Below are 20,583 nucleotides of genomic sequence, written 5' to 3'. Positions count from 1 at the left end.
TGTCCCAAGTCATGATGCTCCTGCCACTCTGAGCATCTACATTTGCACCACTTTTGGTCATTAAGGAAAGGGCAAGGGGTGACAAACGGGGCAGCAAAGGGAACAAGAGCCTTCTTGTACAGAAATTCATACCTAAACTTCATTCAGAAGGGAAACACTAAGGCCATTCAGAGAAAAGCTACACTAGAATTTCTCTGCAAGAAGCTGAGAACACAAGGACTCTTGAAACACCTCATAACAAACATTCATTTATTGTTTATTTCCCCCATATGAATCAACCATCTCAGAAATTCCATCACACACAGGGGAGAAAAAGGTTATATACAAGAGGGACATACATCCCCAAAATAAGATGTACAGATTTATCATGGAAACCAAGAGGGAGGGGGAGAGGACAAAATCAAAAACAAGGACATTGCAGTCAGACTTTGACTTTCAGTTACACAAGAGATCTCTATCTCCATGTAAGTGGGGTTTTCAACTATTAAATAAATGGCATCTTAAAAATAGAATATTTGACAATTTCAACGCATGTATTATTATTTCTTTTAAATAAATATTGCATGGAAATGATGCTGCTTTGCCACCATAGCTGCCTCCGTTCTTTCTGGGATTAAACAATCACCCCTGGTTTTCCTTGGATTAATGGTTTGCTTCTGAATGGCAAATGCAATTCCCTCCACTGCTACATTTTGATTTCTGTTTTTATTTAATTTTTGTTTGTTTTTTTAAAGGCCTGAATAGGCCCAGGTGAAAATGATGAGCTTCCTTCCTAACCCTCTGCAGGCCTCTGACCTGGCTCAAGGCTGAAGTAAGATGGCTTTTCATAAAATTTCCTATTATTCAAACAGTCTTTCTCTGTTTCTCTGTGTCCTGAAACAAAACCTAGCTTCCTGCTGTGGAGCTTGGGAGTGATGCTCCCACAGATTGCTTTAGAACTGAGAGCCCCCAAAGAGCTCCCACACACCTGTGACACAAACTGCCTGTGATATTCTTTCCCTCAAAGCCCAGGGGAGTTTGTCCTGGGAATGGGAGCAGCCCTCACACAACCACTTCTGCACAGCAGCATGCACCTCTCGTGGCAGCAGGGAGGGACATGGATGCACACAGAAGGAAAGTACCAGGACCCCCCTGTCCCTGCTGCCCCTTATGCTATCCCCTAACACTCTGCTACGGTTCCTGTGGCTCCCACAGTGGTTTCCAGGTTCAATAAAGCTTTCATCTTTCCTCCTCCTCCTCAGCTGGTGATCCTAGAAATAGCTTTGTCTGGAGACAAAGTCCAAAGCTGGCATTGATCCACCAAGTCTGGGATCAAGTTCCAAAGTGCACATCAGCCTCCAGGCTGGCTGCCCATCCCCACACTTCCTGAGAACAAAACAGTTAATGCTGAGCCCTTCTCTGACCCTGCTTACTCTGAGCAGTCGCTGTTCCAGGGGACAGGAGTGCAAGCAAAGCTTGATAGGTAAAATGGGGATGGGGGGACATGGATCTTCCTTCCACTCATTAGGACAGCGCATCCCTGAAATGCTCTGAGGCTTTTAACAAAGTGAACGTAAAAGGCCAATCCCTTCTAGATGCAGAAAGGCACAGCCATGATCCTGGTGGTCCTGCACTGCCAGGGAAGGTGACAGGAGAGCTCCTCTGTGCTCAGAACCAGCACGCTCCCATCACCTCCTCCCAGAACCAAGAAGAGCCCAGGCTTCCCCGTGGCAGAGGCCACTTCTACAAAAACTACTTTTGGAAATGCAAACCTTTTGCTGATATTTATTCACTGTCCATTTTCATGAGCCTCAAAGCCATGAGCAAGTATTTTACAAAGGGGGTACTTCTGCACATCTGCAGACCTGTTCCTCCCTAATAGTGAAATTATGTGGAAAAGGGAGCTAATTCTTTCTCGTAAACACAATTATTTTGGGATACCATCCTTCTCTTCTCCAGTCCCACAGGTCAGTGAGAGAGAGGGCAAGGGATGTGAGAGGGGACCAGCGGGCTAAGGCACACTATTGAGTATGAGGACGGCAGGATGCTGCTGTCACACCACAAGGAATCTTTGGGTAGAGAAGGGTGTCGTCTCACTGAATACACAAATGCCATGGGTGCTGCCTTCACTGATACTGTGATGGGGAAAACAATGCTTGGAAACAGCTCATTATTCCCTTTCTCGTTCCCTTGACAGGTTTTTAAGTCACTATAGCACAGCTGAGAGAACACATGAGTTGTTTCTGACATGAAGAAGACCCTGCTTTGGTATGAATCCTGCTCTTAGATATTTACCAAGACCCTCAATGGTTTCAGGCAAATATCCAAATGCAAAATTTATCTTATGTTCCACATTTAGCCACTTAATCCCTCCTTAACCAGAAGCAAATCCTTCCCATGGAAGCTCTTAGAACAATGTCCAAGCAACTACAGTGAGCCAATGCAGCTTTCCACCCCCACCCACCAAAATGACAAAAAAAATCAGCCCCACAGAGAATCCTCATGGTGACATCTCTCAGCAAAGAGGCAGAGCTATTCCAAACACACCACATCGTTTTGCCACCCCAACTGTGTTTGGCTTGCAAGGCTAGAGCTGAGCCAGCCCCTCAGTAACACAGCTGGAGTGCCCAGGGCATGGATGTGCATGACAGCACAGCAAGGAGGACCAAAGCAGTGATGACTTGAAAAGAAAACTTGCAGCACTGAAGGCAGTGGCTTCCTCAGTTTTGTCAGCTGGCTGGCAAAAGCAGGAGGGTGAGGTTGGAAAGCAGGCAGATCCTTTTGCTGCTTTTCCTCTAACATAATGCTGTTTGGTGCTTGATGAGGTTGCTACTTGCTCTCTGAGGAACAAAGACACCAAGGATTGCATCTGTGCTTGCAAAAGCAACTCCTCTGGCATGTTGTCTGGGCACACAACTGCTGCAGACTGTGGGATGTTGCATAACCACCTCTGGAGGCAGATTTCCTTCTTGTCAGCATCATGTGCAATTATTGTCCTGCTGGTTATTTGTAAAAGAAATGTTTATAGACCATCAATACATTGGGCCATTTAGACAATTCATTGCACTTCATTTTAAAGGAAGGTGCCATCCTCTGTCTCTTCTTTTTCAAGGTAGCAAAGTGCTACCCTAGAAAAACACAGTTCAAGGGTTTTCCAGTGTAGCCAGATAACTTCCAACTTTATTTAAAATATTTCCCTTGCAGGTGCTCTGTATTGAACAATTAAAACAAAAATTAAACTGTTTCTGAGGCTTCAAAAGTGCAAAAAAACTTCAAGGTATTTAACCACCTGGAGAACCAGTTAAGGCATATTTGCTTCCAGTCTCAGCCACTGTAATCCCTGTCTGATGTAGTGTACCAGGTCTGTCAGGCTACTGGTCAGTGCAAGAGCACTTGTCGCTCTGCTGAGTTCAGCAAAAAACTCTGGGAAAAAACAGAGAGAGAGAGAGAGAAAACATTTGGTTGGTTTCATACACCAGGCACACCTGACAGGTGAGGAATGACAGCAGCAGCACACAGCTGGCCAGTCCTGTTAAACAGTGCTCAGCAGTGTCACAGGGCTGGGAAGGGTGACAAGTACAGCAGGCAATGCAGGCAACAGGAAAACATTTACACACACTGAGACACCTCCTCATGTCCTGACTTTAAAGGACACAAAGACTCCGTGGTAGGGTAGCAAAAGTTTGGGTGTTTGCACCACAGTCCCTGCTTCAAGTTTCTCCCAAATTCTAAACAGGACAAATTTGAGTGTCTTCCTGAGCAGCGCCCAGAAGCACACACAGCTGTGGTCCCTTTCTTTCATCCATCCTCAAACCTTGGAGATGTCAGGATTTCTCTATTTGTGTAGCTTGCCAGGTTATATAGAGCTCTACTTTGGATTGCTTATAGCCAAGCATGTCAGGCAGATCTCACATTCCTCCCATCCCACCACCTCCAGGCATCCCACTCCTCCTCCTGCACAGGAGGAGGCTCTTGCAGCACGCCTGACCCTGCTGTGAGGGGCTGGCAGGCTGCAAGCCCTGTTCTGTGCTGGCAATCATCTGTGCAGGTGACCATGAGCTGTGGGAAATTCTCTCACCTATTCCTTTGCAGTTACCTTTCCAAGATCTTCCTGCATGATCTGCCTCCCACTGACACAGGCCCAGTCCCTCACTCTTCAGCTCAAACACGATGCTAATACCTCTTCAGAAACTGGTAATTTCCAGCTCTCCTTTTTGACACCCAAAGATTGAAGCTAGAGGTGGAAAAATTCTGCTTGGCTGTGCAAGGAGCTCTTCAGAAGCAGAGTGCACAACACTTCCTTTCTAATACTTGCCAATGCAGAAGGAGAGAACACATTCCCTCTGATTTTCCTGCTTTTGTTTACAGAATCCATGCCCTCCATGGGGAACAGAAGGAACTCAAAGCCCCTGTCTGAGCAAACAGAAGATAACCTGATCTGTCAGCACAGCATCATGTGAAAGGAGAGGGACTTCACATTCATGCCTGCAGCCTCAGCTTGTCCTTGCAGGGAGAGACCAGAGCATGAAGACAACCTGTTACAGCCTTGTGATCCAAAGTGCTGCTCTGAATTACAGTGAGGAGCTGGCACCTGTCAGGGGACCCTCCAGAAGGCACTTCAGCTCTGCACCAGTGAACTTGGACAGCACTTACAGCTCACTGCTTTCCAATAGCTTAGGACTTCCCTGCTTATAAGATCTTGATAGCTAAAGGCTGCTGCTCTTTCTTCCTCTTCTTACGCCCTAAGAATTGCATGAAAGAATCAAGGATGTGGCCTTATTTATTTGCATTTTCACTCTCTGTACCTCTTTGTATATTACACTGATTATCAGAAAGTTCCAGTTCTGAAATGCTTCCAACTGTCCTGAACAGTACACCACCAGCAAGCCTACATGAGTATTTACTGGTCTCCTGCACAGATCCACTCCCTACAGAGTATTTAGTACCCCAGCCATCATCCCCCTACATCAGGACCGGCCACACAGAGCACGTTTTGAATTAGTCTTGACTGACGCAAGGCTGTGCTCAGGCTGCCCTCCCACACATTTTCCTCCATGACTCACTGCTCTGGCTTATTAGCACCATCCACTGCTTCTATGGGACAGTCTTTTATCAGTCTTTTGAGGGCAGAATTGGAAATGCCACACATGAACTGCTGCTGCAAGCAAAGATTTGCTCAAAGGTGACTTGGAAAGCCTTTTGATTTTCAGCAACTGCCTCATTAGTGTGAGGATTTTTACAGCCTTCCAACAATCCAGCCAGGCACATTGTGCTTATTTTCTTTTGCAAGTTTGCCAACAGGTCATGGCAATGCATCTCTTCACCCACACTGGCCCACAAAACTTTGTGTTGTGTGGAAAATGACACTGCTGAGGCCATGTGGGATGACAAGGCCACAGGCTGGACTGCACCTACCCTGTGGCTTTTGTGTATTCACCACTGCTTGAACCAAAGGACAATACAACATTTTTAACAAGAAAACTGTAAAACAAAAAAGTTGCAGCAATTCTAGGAATTGCTGCTGGCAAATACTGGGCATGTGCCCAGCAAGGACTCAAATTCAAGTGCTGCTCAGCTTCTCTGTTAGGCAGAGAAGCCAGCTTCACCATTTTCAAGACAAAATGACCTGGAAATTTGACAAAAACTAAAACACAAGGCTACAGGCCAAAATTAAACTTTTAAACAAAGCGAACCAACTCAGAAAAGCTCAGTGCCCCAAAGGGAAAGACGGAAAACACCCAAACCCCTTCTTGTGTTACCATGAAGCAAGCTGGCTGGTTTCCTGCACTCGACACCCTCATCCCTTAAGCTCTTGGACATTTGAGGATGCCAAGAAAACCTTTTAATGGGAACACTCATCAATATATCACCATCAAGTATCTCTGCCAATAAGCCCTGGCAGAGATATTCAACATATTTCATGCTTTGAACTTTAGGTATAGTGCTTCTTGCACTGAGTGTCAGAATTGAAGCAAATACACACAACCATGAGACAGAAAAGACAAAGGGCAAAAACTTACCTTTATTCTTTCTGGCCAGTGCATCAGCCTTTTCCCAAATTTCATATGCATGGAGGATATAGGAGGTGATGTTGACATAGGAAGAGGTGACACTGGATATATGACAGGAGACAGTGACAGTAGAGCCAGTGCTGTTGCCAATGCTGCTGTGGCCAACGCCATTGCTATCATTTGATCCCGGCTGAGAACTCACAGATCCAGCAGGAGAGGGTATTGGAGAAAGAGGAGAAGGCAAGCCTGTGCTTCTGCAGCAGAAAAGAAACACCATCATGAACATTCAGCTTCAGAGCTAAACATCTTTCCACACGGCTGCCTCATGCCAGGAGCTATCTGGTGTCACCCAGGCCTCCAGCATGGAGTGGACTGCTGAAAAGTGAGATGTGTTCAGCTACAGCACAAGCAATTGTACTTTGAGGGCAAGGCCAAGTTTTTGGAAGTGATTTAGAAGGACTCTACTCAACAAGAGCAAATGTGGGACCAGACACCGAAAAGGGCCACCCATCCATCTTCCAAACTCTACACCTCCTTGTGAAAGTCTTCACCAGATTACCCAAGTATTTTCCCTAATGCCTTCCAAATTAGACACACTGAAGCTCCCCTCCTGAGGAGGCTGGGGCTTTTGGCAGCTCCTTAGAGCAGCCAGGTCAGCCTACACACATTTATTTATAGAGCCAGGGCAGATAAATGTGGTCAGCCGGCTGCCTTACAGACACAGCCTGGCTCATCACACCCCCACCACTTCAACCAACCTAATTTTAGTCACTGGTATGACAGGGCTTCCACCACTGCTCTCAAGAGACCGTTTACTTCTCAATGAACTATCCTGTGCAAGGTGGCCAAAAAAATGTAACTGGAATCAGCACCACTGTCAAAATCCAAACCTTCTCTTGGCCACAGATTTTGAAAGACAAAAAGATCTTTCATTTCCTGTCACATCAAATAACCACAGAACAGCTCTTACTCATTGTCATTGAAACACAGACACATGACAACAAATTTTTAAATCTTACCTTGCAACACCTGGAGAAGGTGCTTGTATTACTCTGAAATTACTCTGCAGCAAGGAATAAAAGTCTAGTTAGTTTTGGCTTGTTCAGCTGACATCAGTAACTACCACAGCCATCCAGCTGGCAGCTCAGTGATACCTGTGCCCTACCTTGAAGTGGTCATTCAGGAGTCTGGAATACCTCATTGCAGTGTCCTTTTTGTAACCAAACATTGCCATGTGCAGAATGGACTGGCAGCGCATGCTGTGGACAGAAACACACCCGAGTGTCAGTGTTTGTGCCCAGCCCTCATCAGCCTTGAGGGATGGAGGCAGGCACACTTCAGTTCTACTGGAAGGTCAAGAAAGCTCAGAATTTCTTCTCCTTCTGATCATGATAAAAAAAGACTTTGTGAAAAAAAAAAAATCACAAGGGAAAGAAAGAAACAAGGAAGGGCCTTTCATACAAACAGGTGCCCAGGCTCTCAAAGGTGCCAAAGGCTGAGTAAGTCCCCATCCAGAAATGCCTTATCCATGTTCAGCTACAGTTTCACTTACACAGCTCAAACATGGGCAGCCAAATCACATTCTTTCACCTTAGGTAAAAGCCCTTACGTGCTCTCAAGTTACCCGGAGATCGAATTTTAAAGCCTGTGCCTTCCACACGTGGTCCCTTGTGATCTCCCAGCTTACTTTAGAGATGTTTCAATTCATTCTGGTTTTTATATTGTTGTTTTTTTGTTTTTTTTTTCCTTGCATAACTCTAACTCCCATTTAACTCATTCCTTCCCCCCTGGAAGCAATGGATCTTTCCCTCAGTTTCAAAGCAGTGCACAAAGGAACAGAAGCACAGTTACTCACCGTAACACAGCAAAGATTTTTCCGTGTGAAGAGACTGAGGAGTCTGCAAATGGTTTCAAAGTCATAATGAATCTAGGGAAACAAAATAAACAGGAACTTGTCAGCCACCAGAGCACTCTGAAACCCCACAGTTTATGAAATAACAGTGCATGCCATTATCTTAAAGACAATTGGAAAGTCAGGAAACCTGCCGCAAGTCCTTAGTCCTGGCACAAGGAACTTTGTAAGATCTTGAGCAGAGGACTGTGTGTCAAAATGCCCTCCCCTCTGAAAGCCACTTACTTGATGAGAACTATGGTGTCACTGAATATGCTGTAAGCTGATTTTGGTTCCAGCACATCTGATTCCAAGGCAATCCCATATTCAATGAATAAAAGGGCAGCCTCCAGGTACTGAAAGGCCTTTCCAGTCTTGTCGGTCTATTGGGAAGAAAATTCTCACTTTTTTACTAAGACCAAACACAATTCTCTCAAGCATACTTGAATTTTCTTTTCTTCCTAGTTAGGCAGGATTTGAAGAAAGAAAAAGATTTTAGTCTGGCCTCTGGGTGAAAATCAAAGGGTTCTCAGCAGAACCCTTAATGTGGTCCCCGTCTTCAGCTTTGTGTGCTACATTTGTCTCTCTTTGCTCAATGGTTTCCTTGAGTAATTTATTATCTTTCCTGACTTTTTAAACAGTTTTAAAATTAGCTGTTCCATCTGTTTTCCAAGGATGCCTTTATAACTCTTAGCAAAGCTAACCCTTGACAATGTCAGTTCTGAATCTCATTCTCTAGATGTGTTGGCTTCCAAGAGAAACAGCTGAACATCTGGTAAATAAAGACAGCTTCCCAACACATGACTGAACACACTCTATGCATGGAGTATGGAAGTCATGGTAGCCAGTGAACCTCATTCCCACACACACAGGTACCAGGGCTGAGTGAAGGAGCTGGTCAGCGTTCCCAGCACAAGGTCAAGACCTACCATTGCATCAGCTTTGTGCTTCAGCCTCTGGGCCTGTTCAATGTAGTATTCCTTTGAATGTTGCCTGAATTGGGGACAGAGAGGAAAAACAGATGAAAAAGGGTAGGATAATTATCAGTTTTACTTTCTAATTTAGAGGATGCTATGGGTTGATTGCTTTCTTTAAAAATATATGTTGGAATAATATTGAAAATTTACATTTAGAAATAAAAAACCACCAGAGGTTGGGCTTCTATGGGAACAAGTTCAATTTCCATTTCCATGGAAAGACAGTTACATCATCTATCATTCCTCAAGTACAGACCCATAAATAAATTTTAATTGAAACAAAGTAAATTTGGCAGTAATCACACACTTACCTGAGACCAAAAGTTGTATTCAACTTACTTGCTCACAAGAGAGAAGGTCCCTAATTTCCAGAATAGCTTCCCTCAAACCAAAGCTATTGTAAAACTTTGCTTTCTTGTAAACGTTTACTTTGTGGTGGGTAGGCATGAGAAGGCAGTACAGGGCAGATCTCACACATCTCTCTTCTCTTTCCTCCCAGAGAAGTGTTCATGAGAAAGCAGAAGCCAGGGTAGCCTCATGGCCAGCCTTGCCTCATGCCTTCAGAAAGTAAAGATGAGGGGCATCAAACAAAAACTTACTTTTCAAACTTGAGCAGAGGTCTCCTTGGCTTAGAGGTACCATTTGGCAAAGAAGGCACTGGGAAAGGCTTTGTGACATCACCTGCAGATCCCTGAAAAAGGACAGAGATAAAGCTGGTTAGAAAGATATGCCTAAACCAATTCCAAAGCCCAGCTTTCCTAAATTTCAAGTGAAAATGTTCATCTGTCTCAAGCCTAGTCTATTCTCCAGGGTCTCTTCCCCAGCAACCCCTGCTAGCTTCTCATGCCTAACACCATTCAAACTTCTCCCAAGCTCAGAGAAATTCAGCAGCAGGTTTCCTTGCACAATGACTAAGAGAGCAGTGCAAGCAGCACAGTTTTCATGTCCTCTAAGCAAAGCAGAATGATAAGATCTAGTCACACTTATTTCCACCTTAACCACACAATTCCTGATTCCCCATTACTATCTACAGGGAAAAGGAAAAAGCAAGGAGTTAGAGCCAGCTAATACAGTGTCCACAGTCTGGCTTAACACACACAGAGCAACATCCCATACCACACACCTGAGCCTCCAGTAAACAGCTGCATAATCAAATTTTGTAACCCAGAAATGCAAAGAACCAGCTGCAAGGATCATGAACCATTTTGTAAACAAGCTATAAAAGCTTATACCTGGGTTGTAGTCAATGCCACAGGTTGCTTGTTTTCTTATTTTTAAGCAATCTCATCTTTCTTTTTATAAGCACACTTATTTTTACACCAATACACCAGTATTGTATTAGCAGTTGCCTACAATCTGAAATGGTAATTAGCAGAAACATGATTCTCATGCCTTTGGAGTTTACAGAGTATGTTTCTGAAGAGAATCACATAGCACCCATGCTGGAGGAAACATCCCACCAGTTATCCTGGATACCTACTTTGATGCCCTTCGACAGTTCTGTATCATTTCCCTCCACTTTCCTGTGCTTGGCAAACAAAGGATCCTTGTGGTTGCTCTTCTTCTTGGCAGGGTTATCCATGGCAGGTGGCTCATTAGTCTCATTTCTGGGTCTCTTTTGGGTCATGTTGGCTGATTTTGGGGCAGGTTGTGCAGCAGACACAGCTGGCAGTGGTGGGAGCACCTCTTTCTTCTGGGTTTCAGATGAAGCTTTTGATGCTCTGGAGATTGGAAGCAAATTCATGAATATGATGTACATACAATGTAGGGATTTTTTACAAACTTAGTTACATCATCTCCCAATTCTGTTTAAACTCCTCTGGAAGTGTTCTGGTTACAAGTGTTTGCTCCAAGGACAAGTTCTGAGGCTTATTCCTACTTGAAAAGCAGCTTGTTTGTATGTTGATGGTAGGTGAAAGTTTGCTGTCTAAAGCACAATGAAGCCCCTGAAGTTTCGTTTCACTTTTGTTGAATTCTTTGTACTAACACTTGTAACCAGAACATCACGACATTGCAAAAAAAGCATGCCTCCAATACAGCCCCTTTTCACTCAGTGAGGGAGGTGATTACAGTGACTAAAATCCCTGGAATAAATCACCCAACAAGGAAAATGAACTGCAGCACTGCCTGCCTCTCTCCCTTTTGGTAGATGGTCTTTTCTGTGGTCAGAGATACTCACCCTGACACTTGATCCTGGATGTGCCTTGATAGTAATAAGCTGAGTTCCTCCTTTAAGACTTGCTACATCAACTAGACAACACTTACAAAGTTGAGAGAGACTTGCAATGCTATGCTTTTAAATGGCAGAGATTATTACATTTAGTCACATTAGATTTCTGATCATCTGAAGTTAGGATGAGCAGCCCTAAGTAGCACCAAATAGTTCTAAATTTTGTTTCACCATTGCTCATTTACATATTTTTATTCAGTTTCTCAAAATTTCCAAGAAAACACTGAGCAGGGAATCCCAGCTTGTGGACTGCAACATCAGAAGAGGGAGGAAATGAAGTTTAACCCAGTGAGGAGACTGAGGTGTGATGGTGCACATCCTGCCTCATTCTGTTGTGCATGGGACAATCCTCTCCCCTCTTTCACCACACACTTTTCCCATGGTTTGGTCCCTACTCACATCACACACATGCTCCCAAGCTTCTCCACCTTGGCACAGCTGATGCTCCACAGAGCACAGAACCATCACCCTCTCCTCAAAAATGCATCCTATCTTTCCCCTGCCAAAAGCCAGAACATGATTAAAACAGGTGCTCATTTTCACTGAGAAAAAGGGAGGAATAAACCCCAGAACTAAAGCTCTTGCATTACTACCACAGTTCAAAAATCCCTTCACTAAATGGTAGTTCCAATTCCTCAGAGCTTCCAGAGTGTGCCAGTGTTTTCAGACAAGCAGTTTACTCCTATTGTCAGGACACAAATCTCAACACTACATACCAATCCAAGCCAACACCTCAAATTCAAGCCACAGGCAAGCAGGAATTGAATGCAGCAGCCCATGACTGAAGCATGAGTCTCCCCTCTCGGGAACACTGCCCAGTTGGAAACAAGCTCTTGGAAGAGCTCACTGGAGCAAAGGGCTAGCCAGAATGCTGGCAGTGCTCTGGTATGCAAATTACAGGGGAAGCTCCAGCAGAGCTACCAGAAGCACTGCAAATGCTACACTGGGGAAAAAGGAGGAATTCCTGGTCACAAAGTCCTCCAGTCAGGACTCAAAAGGCACATTGGTTTTGTGTCCATTGGGTCACTCAGGAGAACAAGACAAAGACAGCAGGATGACTTTAGTGGAGAAAGGAAATGCTCACTGCCCTTACCCACCCACACCTACAGAGCTGCTTTCTGGACTGGTTGCTTCCAGGATGTAAAGGCAAATCTGCTGTTGGTTAGGTTTCAGAAGGAACATTGCATTAGAAGCAAACTCGTGAGTCTAAGACAGGATCTTAGCTGCTTAGGAAAGATTTGGATTGATGCATCCTTCTGCCATTCCACCACTGTATACTCACTTCAATTTACTGGAGTCTTTGTTAGCTGAAGACTGCAATGATTTGGGTTTTTTTTCCGATTTCATTTTCTTCCTATCAGTTTCCTCCTTCTCTCCTCTCTAATAGGAAGGGGAAAAAAGGAAACATAAAATCACTTAGGTGTTCAAAGTTCACATAAAATACAGACCAACACAGCTAAGTTTGATTGAGTCTGGTTAAAAAAAGAAGAAAAGATACCTTATTGGAACCAACAAATTGCAAACCCACAGCACAGAAGATACAGATTGCAAGCTCATTGACAAGTAACCTAAAATGACATTTTATCTAATTTTGCTTGGATAGATTAATTGCTTTGTAGTGGCAGGGATGGAACTGCTAAACCTGTTGCTACTAACAATAATCAAAAGCAAGGCACTTTCATGTGATATACTCCACAGAGGTACTGCAGATGTGCAGGGGGGTTGGTTTTCATCACCAAGAAGCTGATGTAGGTGAAATTTTAAAGCACTGGTAATCTGGGCACCCCAGAGCTGGATGCAGCACTGCAGGTGGCTTCTCAGCAGAGGGGCATAGAGGGGCAGAATCCCCTTCCTCAGCCTCCTGACCACACATCTTTGGATGCAGCCCAGGACATGTTTGGCTCTCTGGGCTGCAAGCACACACTGCTGGGTCGTGTCCAGCCTCTCATCCAGCAGAACCTCCAGGTCCTTCTCCGCCAGCATGCTCCCAGCGAGTTCTTCCCCCAGCCTGTACTCTGGGACACAGCCAGCTTTGTGCCACTCACAGGGGTGTGCTGTGACACAGAGTCTGTCTCTGGCAGGGTGCTCAGGACAAGGCTCCAGCACTGAGATCACATCCTTACACTGTGTTCCAGGTTCCACAGTGCCACCAAAGCAGTGTCTGACAGCTGTACCTGACCCAGCTGGCTGCCGCGAGGCCTGAGCCCCCAAGGGTACTGACAGAACTGACAGTGGGGCTCTGAGGGGGGTTTCCCTGCAGTCAGGCACTGAGATTGCAAGAGAAGACACGTCTAACATCAAATAGCTCTCTCCTGTGTCTCTTAGATTGACTGCCTGTTTCCCTTTGTCCCATTGCTCTGCAAGAGCAGGAATTTCTGGGGTTTCTCAAGTTTCTTCACGATTTCCCTGCTCTTCTCAATTCTCCCTCACAGCTACAGGAAATTCATAAAGTGGCAAAACTAAATGAAATCCAAACCAAGGTTATTCATCCACCCATGCTGAGCCACCTGCTCTGTGAGGACCAAAAAGGGACTCAGGGACTGAAATATCCAGAGGGAATACCCATTCCCCACAAGGTCTGCAGCCAGCTCTTTGTGCAGCTGACCCAGCTGGCTGGAGGTATATTCATAGTCCCCTCTGGGAGTCAGCTTTTCAAAGAACACTTGTGAGCAACAATCACCTCAGTTAAATAAAGGGTTGTCTTGCAATTCAAGGGAAAGCCACTGTTACAACTGGTTCTATTGTCTGAGGAAACCAGGATTTCAAGAAAACAGAGCAAAAATATATTCTAAAATACTAAAACATGTTAGACAGCTTACAGGGTTTTTCATTTGCTTAGGAGGGGATTTGTGACCAACAAGAAACATCTGCAGACTGTTTTGCTTCACATTCCCCTTGATAATAGCTTTATAGAAGGGTAGTGGCTCTACTCCCAACCTATTAAGTGGGAAGTCCACGTAGGCTTTCCAAACATCACATTAGTCCTTGTACAAACCCACCTCCCAATCCACTTCTCACCTTCTTCTTTGCAAGGGACTCCTCAGGAGTGTCCGTGGCTTTCCTCTTCAAGTCCTGCTTCCTCACACCAGGAAGGTCCTTGGACTCTGCTTTCCTCTGGTGCCCATTTTTCCTGGGAGGCTGAGGGACTTTTTCCAGGTGACAGAGATCTATTTTCACCACCAGGTGCTCATGGGTTGGGGGATCCCTTACTGGTGAGAGCAACTTCTCCCTGAGAGGCAAGGGCAGTTTCTCCTTGTGCAAATCCTGAGGCCTGTGGCTGCTGGTCCTGATGGGGGCTGTGCCCTGGCCCTGAGGAAGGGGACTGAGAGCATCGCGTGCCTGGGCATCTCCCATGAGCCTGGATTCCAAGAAAGGTTTGGTGTTGGCCTGGTGGGAGCCCTTGTCCTTTTTTTTCTCAGAGGGCTCTTGAAGTCCTGGTTTCAGGTCTTTTTTGTCACTGGATTTTGTCTTCACTGGTTTTTTGACTTTTGGCTTGTCCCTGAAAGACTGGTCTGTGACCTCCAAAGGACCAGGCTCACTCTCCACCTTCGGGACCCTCTTGGGCCCCTCGTGCACCAGGGGCTTGCCGGGCCTTTTGATCCCCACAGTCTGCCTGGCCGAGGGCTCCTCGACGTGCGCGGGAGGCTTCTGGCAGCTGCCTTTGGTCGGAAGAGGAGCCTCCTGAGGAGCCCTGGCCACTTGGCTCTTGTGAGGAGGCTCCCTCAGCTCGGCATGCTGCTGGGAGGAATTGCTGCTGATGCTCCTCTCCTGCTTCTTGCCCCCCTCAGGTCCATCCCCTCGGGCAATGTCACTGGGGCTCTCTGTTGGCACTGCTGGTGGGTTCACCTTGGTCAGCCAGTTGTCAAGCTGCCACTTATTAGAAGTTGGTGGCTCGGGCTGCAAAAAGAGACAAAAAGAGAAAGGGAGGATTCAAACCTGATGCCTTTATGGCATCCTAGCACAGCTTACCAGAGCCCAGGGACTGCTGCCTAGAAGTCTCAAAGTGTTTGCTTTTGCATGTGAAGAACTGACTATAAACAAACAGGCCATGTGCACTAACTTACTCCAGAGCATCATGGATGAAAGCTGGCTGAATAAAGAAAGGACAAAAAGGTCAATGGCAGGCAGAATTCAGTAAAAGAGGAGAAGTATAACATCTTCCTTCAAAGACACCATATTGCAGTGGGCAAAGTCTGTAACTCAGCTGCTGGAGGGCAAAAAGCATTGGAGCGAGATGGAAAGATAGGCTGTCTCAAAGCTTGTTTTTGGCTTCTCCCTGTTCATGCACTTCTAAGGTGAAAAGAAAGAGAGCTAGAGCTGAGGGGAGGAAAAATAAATTACAAGGGCTTTGTAAGAGTACCTCAAAACTGCCAGTGGATTGTTTTGCATCAGTTGTGGTCTGCAGACGCAGCCATGTACTTCCCAGTAGCCTGAGAACGTTTTGCAAGCTGGAAGAACTGCTGGAAAGCATGGGACATGAGCATTTCTGCAGCAGATTTTATAAAAAATGCATGGTCTCACAATTATGAAAGTTTAAGGCACCAAGTTCTGTTTGTCTGCTTTCCCCAATCAAAGCCTCAGAAATGCCAGTGCAGCAGTATCCAAGCCAAATTCAACAGCAGCAAGACTAAGCTTATTCCAGCCCTTCCTGCAGGTCTGATCCCTTCAGCTGTAACCCAGGAGAAGCTGAATTTGTCACTCAGACACAAGAGCTGCAGGGAGGCAGCAGCTCCTCTTAAATTATCAGGAAACTGGTCTCACCCTGACACTGCCCATAAAGGCACCTAGAAAGCCTGCACAGGCAGAGGTGGGTCCCACACAGCCCAGATGTGCTTTCTCTCTGTGCCTTCTCTTGTCTCCCCAGTGAAGGCACTGATTCCTCCAGGAGAGCTAGACAACTGTGCCAAAGGACATGGGGGAACACTTCCAGGCTGGGCATCTGAAAGTCTAATTAAATTGGTAGTAAGGGTAACAAAGGTTGACAAACTCTAGAATGGAAGCAAAGGGCAAGAAAAGTTGAGTGACGCAGCAAAGATGTCAGGAGGACACCTGAACAATGACAGTGTTCCAGGTCTGCTGCCCTGACTGCATTGAGACAGCAGAGTGAGGCAAGGGGCTGTGGGAGCAGCCTCTGCCTTCCCTTGGCATTCACCTCGGGTGCTGGTGCTCTCGGAGGGTCGTTCGCTTCACTGTCACTCGAGCGGCTCTCTGTCTCCGAGTCTGAGGAGCTGTCTGAGTCACTGGTGCTCCCTGACTCCGAGCTGCTGGAATGTGCTGATGCCACACTCTTGGGCTGGGACTGTAAGGAACTGCAAGGCCACCATGAGATAAAATTAGAAAGCAGCATGGCTGAAGGTTACTTACTTATTATATTGACAGTTTTATTCAAAAATAAAACTGAAACCCCATGTTTTGGCACTGAGATGAGAGGGGAGAAGGCCAGAGAAATACATACTCAAAAAATAAAGCACCAGAATAAAAAAATTGCTGGAAATAATAAAACCTTCAACTCCAACCCAGTCAAATATGTAGCAGGACGCCACTGCTACAATGTGGAGCTGCATTTTGCTAACCAAAGTTTAAAAAGCACTGAAACTGCCCAGTGCTTTTCTAAAAAACCTAACTCTCAAAATGAAAAATTTCCAATAAAAGTGAACAAGGCAGGAACATATATTTCAGGATGGTTTCTGTTTTTTGTGTTCTCCCTCTTAAGTTTTCACTTCATCTGTGTTACTTGCTCAGGCTGCTGTCAGCACTTCATTAATAGCCACATCAGGCAGCAGCATTTCTTGCTCTAACAAAAAGTGTTTTTCTCCACACTGACAATGGAGTGGATGGAATCAAGGAAGAGCTGCCCCTTTTATGCACAGTGTTCTTCTTTTGGAAATGGGCTTACAAAATTAAAATGTAGATATTTTAATTTTGTTTTTTAACTTTGGTTTCCCACATCAGTATCAACTGTATGAGTTGGAGGCAAGCTCCTTGCTGATCCAAGACTGATATCATGAAAACACTCCTATTTTAAGAGTTTGCAGAGACACAGATCATGCCAATTATTGGTGTGCTCCTCTGCAAGTCTGACTTTGTAGACTACTCTTGTGCTTGAAGAATATACATATCAAGCCAAAAAAATCTGTGTCAGTGCTCTCCTTTAGGAAAAATTTTGAGCTTTTCCATCTTTCCTCCTCAAATGCTGGCATATGGCTGTTCAGTCTACCTTGAATATTGCCTCTGACTAACAATACATGGCAGGAACTGCTTACAATCAGCTTCCCTATCAAGAGGGGCTGAAGCAGCCTCAATGAGTCTTCCTAACCCTTTCCTGTTCTTTACCCACTTGGCTGTTTTGGGCTTCCTTCTGAGCTAAAACGGGACTTGCATCTCACCCATTGCCACTACAGCTGAAAATCCCATTAGCTGCAGTGTGATCTACAGGCACACTCGTGGATGGAGGAGGAGAAGAGAAAGGAGCAGTTGAGGAAATACAGTTCTGGTTCATAGGCAAGGTCCAGCATGCCTGGATAACTTATTTCTAATTGGAGCTCTCCAGGAAACCCCACAAAACTAAAGCTGACTTTCAGGAGCAGCCAGAAACCAAAGTCTGTAGCTACAAGAGAAACCAGGAACCCTTACCCTCCTACCCCACATATAAAAAGCAGTTTTGTTTTTCTCCTTATGTGGTCTAGCTAGTAGTTTGGGAACAAACCTGTACCTTGGAGGAGCAGGTGAAGAAGGTGACTTTTCAACAACCTGTTTTGTTCACAAAGACAAAGAGGAGAGGGGGAGGAAAGGTTAGCTCAGAACTCAGAACAATGCAACAAGTGGTGATGTTTAAAGGGAAGTCTGTGTGCCTAGTGTATAAAACAGCTAAAACCGACTTGATCGTCACCACTCTCTTCACTATCACTGAGCTGCAGGTCGTCCTGGAGCATTCTGAAAGACAACCAGAAGATAAATATCAGCCAAGGCAGACACATTTTGAAGCAGCAGGCACTGATAAAGATTTGGTTTCTACTTGCCAAAACAAAATAACCTCCCCCATCCTTTCTGAACATTTGGCATGCTCAATCTACTAAACCCTGTCATTACCTGAAATGAATGGTCAAAATGTTTAACTTTTTTTTTTTTTTTTACTGGTACAGTAAGAGACTCTCATGCAATCAGCCTGCACTGGCTCTCCAAGGGACAGAAAGCATCAGGAGCACCAGGAGCTGGGCATGTTCACACACTCTGCTCTCAGGGGCTGCGAATGTTCTTTCTGTCCCAGGGGTTCTCATTTTGCTGCTCAAGTCTCCTATCACGCATGTGTAAGTCAATGCCAAGGTCAAGCTATCTCCCATCTCTTCTCTACTCAATGAACGCCATGCTCCTGCACATTTCAGCAGTACTGTCAAGCAGTTCAGGTACTCAGAGCAGTTTACAAGTGGGGAGGCACGAGCTCTGTTTCACTATTGCTAGAGAAGACAGCAGGCTGCCCACAAACATTTCCAAAAGCATCATTCAGTCCTGTGGCTGCAGGTGCTAACTACTGTTTGCAAATTTTAATTAAAATGCTGGAAGGGAAGGAGAGGGACCCAAAGCTCTCACAGATTGTTATCCCCCTCTCTGGCAATCATGCAGGCATCCAGAAGGAGTTGAAAAATAAGCAGGTAAAATGTGGCTATTCAAATCTTGAAATTAGCTGGCACTTGACTCCTCAACCCAGAGGATTATTCAAGTGTCCTTCCAAAAATGGGATCAAAAGCTAGAGAGCTGAGACAGAGATTTTAATCTATCAGGTCAAAACTCCACTTATTTCAACTTCATATCAAACCAAGGGCTTTCTGTGAGAAATTTTTCTTGTGGCCAAAAAAGAAAAATATGGCTCTGACCCCTCATGTCAACGTGTTTTATAGTGAGAAAACAACTATAAACGATACCCAGCGAACCACACCACCCTGGAAAAAGGGGAATAAAGTAGAAAAAAGCCGGTGCTTTCTTTGTTCAGGCATTTTGACTGCCATTCCCCTGTGATCTACCCTCCACTGCCTCACTTCCTCACACACCTTCTCGCTGGAAATCACCTCTTGCCTCTTCATTTAGAATAAACACTGAAGGGAAGCACTATGAGACACCACCTTGGAAAAGGGGAGCTCCAAATTTCCTACAGAAGGCAAACAGCCCACAGCCTGCAGCAATCCTGCATGAGCCAGCTCTGCCTGTGGGCCAGAGCCCAAGCTCACTGCCAGACTGATGAGGCACAGACATGAAAAAAGAACAGTGACAGTACAGGCACTCTCCACACTTCTGGGCAGTTTGGCTAAGCATCTAATGGTATCTCAATGAATCCTTTTTATTTTCTTTCACAACTCCTAAGGGGAAGGAGTCCTTCAAAGATGGCAGTGAAGAAACTTTCAGGGATGCTAAAACATGCTGAAAGGTTTTAAGTTTGGTTTTGGGGCGTAGTTTGTTTTTTTGTTTTTGTTTTGTTCTGCTTTAAGAATTGTGGACTAAAGACATTTCATTTAGAGGTAAGAGGATAATCACAGAATCATAGAATGGTTTGGGTTGGAAGAGACCTTAGAGATCATTTCGTTTCAAACCCCTGCTCTGGACAGGGACATGCAAAGACACTACCTAGAGCTCTTTAAATCTGATTTAGCTGTTTGTAATAAAAACCTTTTCCACCTGAGCTGCTGGTAAATAAAATACATCAGCATAAAAGAACACTGCAACTACTTATGCTCTATTTGGGATCAAGGAAGAACACTAAAACTTCAAGTGATACTTCTGCAAAGCCAGTTTCCCCAAAACAAGGTTTTGACAAATTGTTAAATAGCCTAGTTAAGGAAAATAAATCTGTCTTAATAATTTTAATGCTCCAGTTAGCTCAGGAGTTAATAGATGCCAAGGTTTCATTCGCAGGACCTGTTCATTTGCAGCTTATATACACACCATTAATCTCCCTAAAGCTATTTAAAAAGAGTTCTTTTAGTGAGAGAAGCGGCACTAAATTTATTATCACTTGCCAAACAACCTCACTGAAAGCACAGGCTGGTCCCTCTCTGCTAGCCAGGTTAAAGATGCATCACCAAGAATAAGCTGGCATGTCCCCTTTTCAAAAGAGGGCTGCTTCCATTCCAGCACTGCCAGGTGCAACCTTCAGGGCTGCATTCAAGAATGAAATCCATCTGGGAAATCCCTGCATGCTCTGAAAAGCTGAATGCTTAATTTGGGCACACAGATGCCCTGGGATTTCATCTTCTAATTAACCAGCACAATCACTGTTTGTTTTCAGCCAGCTACACTTTGCAACACAAGCTACTCCAGGCGGCTGAATTTTCAGACAGTCACGTGCACTTTGAACAGCACAGAAAGCCAGGCCTGTTGTGCCAGAGAAAACAAACACAGAAAGGAAGGGATGCACTGCTTCAAGGGAAAGATGCAGAGGAAGTCCTTGAGCAAACTTCACTCGGACACAAACCCTGTTCCTCCTGCTTCCACTGCCTTTGCAGA

General features: G+C 45.1%; 1 protein-coding gene across 3 annotated transcripts in view; it reads right to left on the bottom strand.

Annotated features, from left to right (window-relative positions):
* Nucleotides 1-235: 235 nt before the first annotated feature.
* The window catches only part of AFF1 (ALF transcription elongation factor 1), a 67,537-nt gene continuing 47,189 nt past the window's right edge, over nucleotides 236-20,583 (bottom strand). Inside the window, exons 8-21 of one of the 3 annotated variants that reach the window (XM_053975060.1) lie at nucleotides 17,967-18,021; nucleotides 17,795-17,838; nucleotides 16,241-16,397; nucleotides 14,107-14,985; nucleotides 12,371-12,468; nucleotides 10,339-10,579; nucleotides 9,458-9,549; nucleotides 8,811-8,874; nucleotides 8,128-8,264; nucleotides 7,846-7,917; nucleotides 7,156-7,249; nucleotides 7,010-7,053; nucleotides 6,000-6,244; nucleotides 236-3,402 (exon numbers count right to left, since the gene is read on the bottom strand). In XM_053975060.1, the coding sequence (XP_053831035.1) occupies nucleotides 3,281-3,402; nucleotides 6,000-6,244; nucleotides 7,010-7,053; nucleotides 7,156-7,249; nucleotides 7,846-7,917; nucleotides 8,128-8,264; nucleotides 8,811-8,874; nucleotides 9,458-9,549; nucleotides 10,339-10,579; nucleotides 12,371-12,468; nucleotides 14,107-14,985; nucleotides 16,241-16,397; nucleotides 17,795-17,838; nucleotides 17,967-18,021 (2,344 nt within the window). In that variant the 3' untranslated portion in view covers nucleotides 236-3,280. The remainder of the gene's footprint in view (nucleotides 3,403-5,999; nucleotides 6,245-7,009; nucleotides 7,054-7,155; nucleotides 7,250-7,845; nucleotides 7,918-8,127; nucleotides 8,265-8,810; nucleotides 8,875-9,457; nucleotides 9,550-10,338; nucleotides 10,580-12,370; nucleotides 12,469-14,106; nucleotides 14,986-16,240; nucleotides 16,398-17,794; nucleotides 17,839-17,966; nucleotides 18,022-20,583) is intronic. The other 2 variants (XM_053975061.1, XM_053975062.1) reach the window with 2 other exon arrangements.

Source organism: Vidua macroura, chromosome 4, assembly GCF_024509145.1.
Source record: "Vidua macroura isolate BioBank_ID:100142 chromosome 4, ASM2450914v1, whole genome shotgun sequence".
In the NCBI taxonomy this organism is placed as follows: Eukaryota; Metazoa; Chordata; class Aves; order Passeriformes; family Viduidae; genus Vidua; species Vidua macroura.
This window is presented reverse-complemented; position numbering and strand designations above follow the sequence as displayed.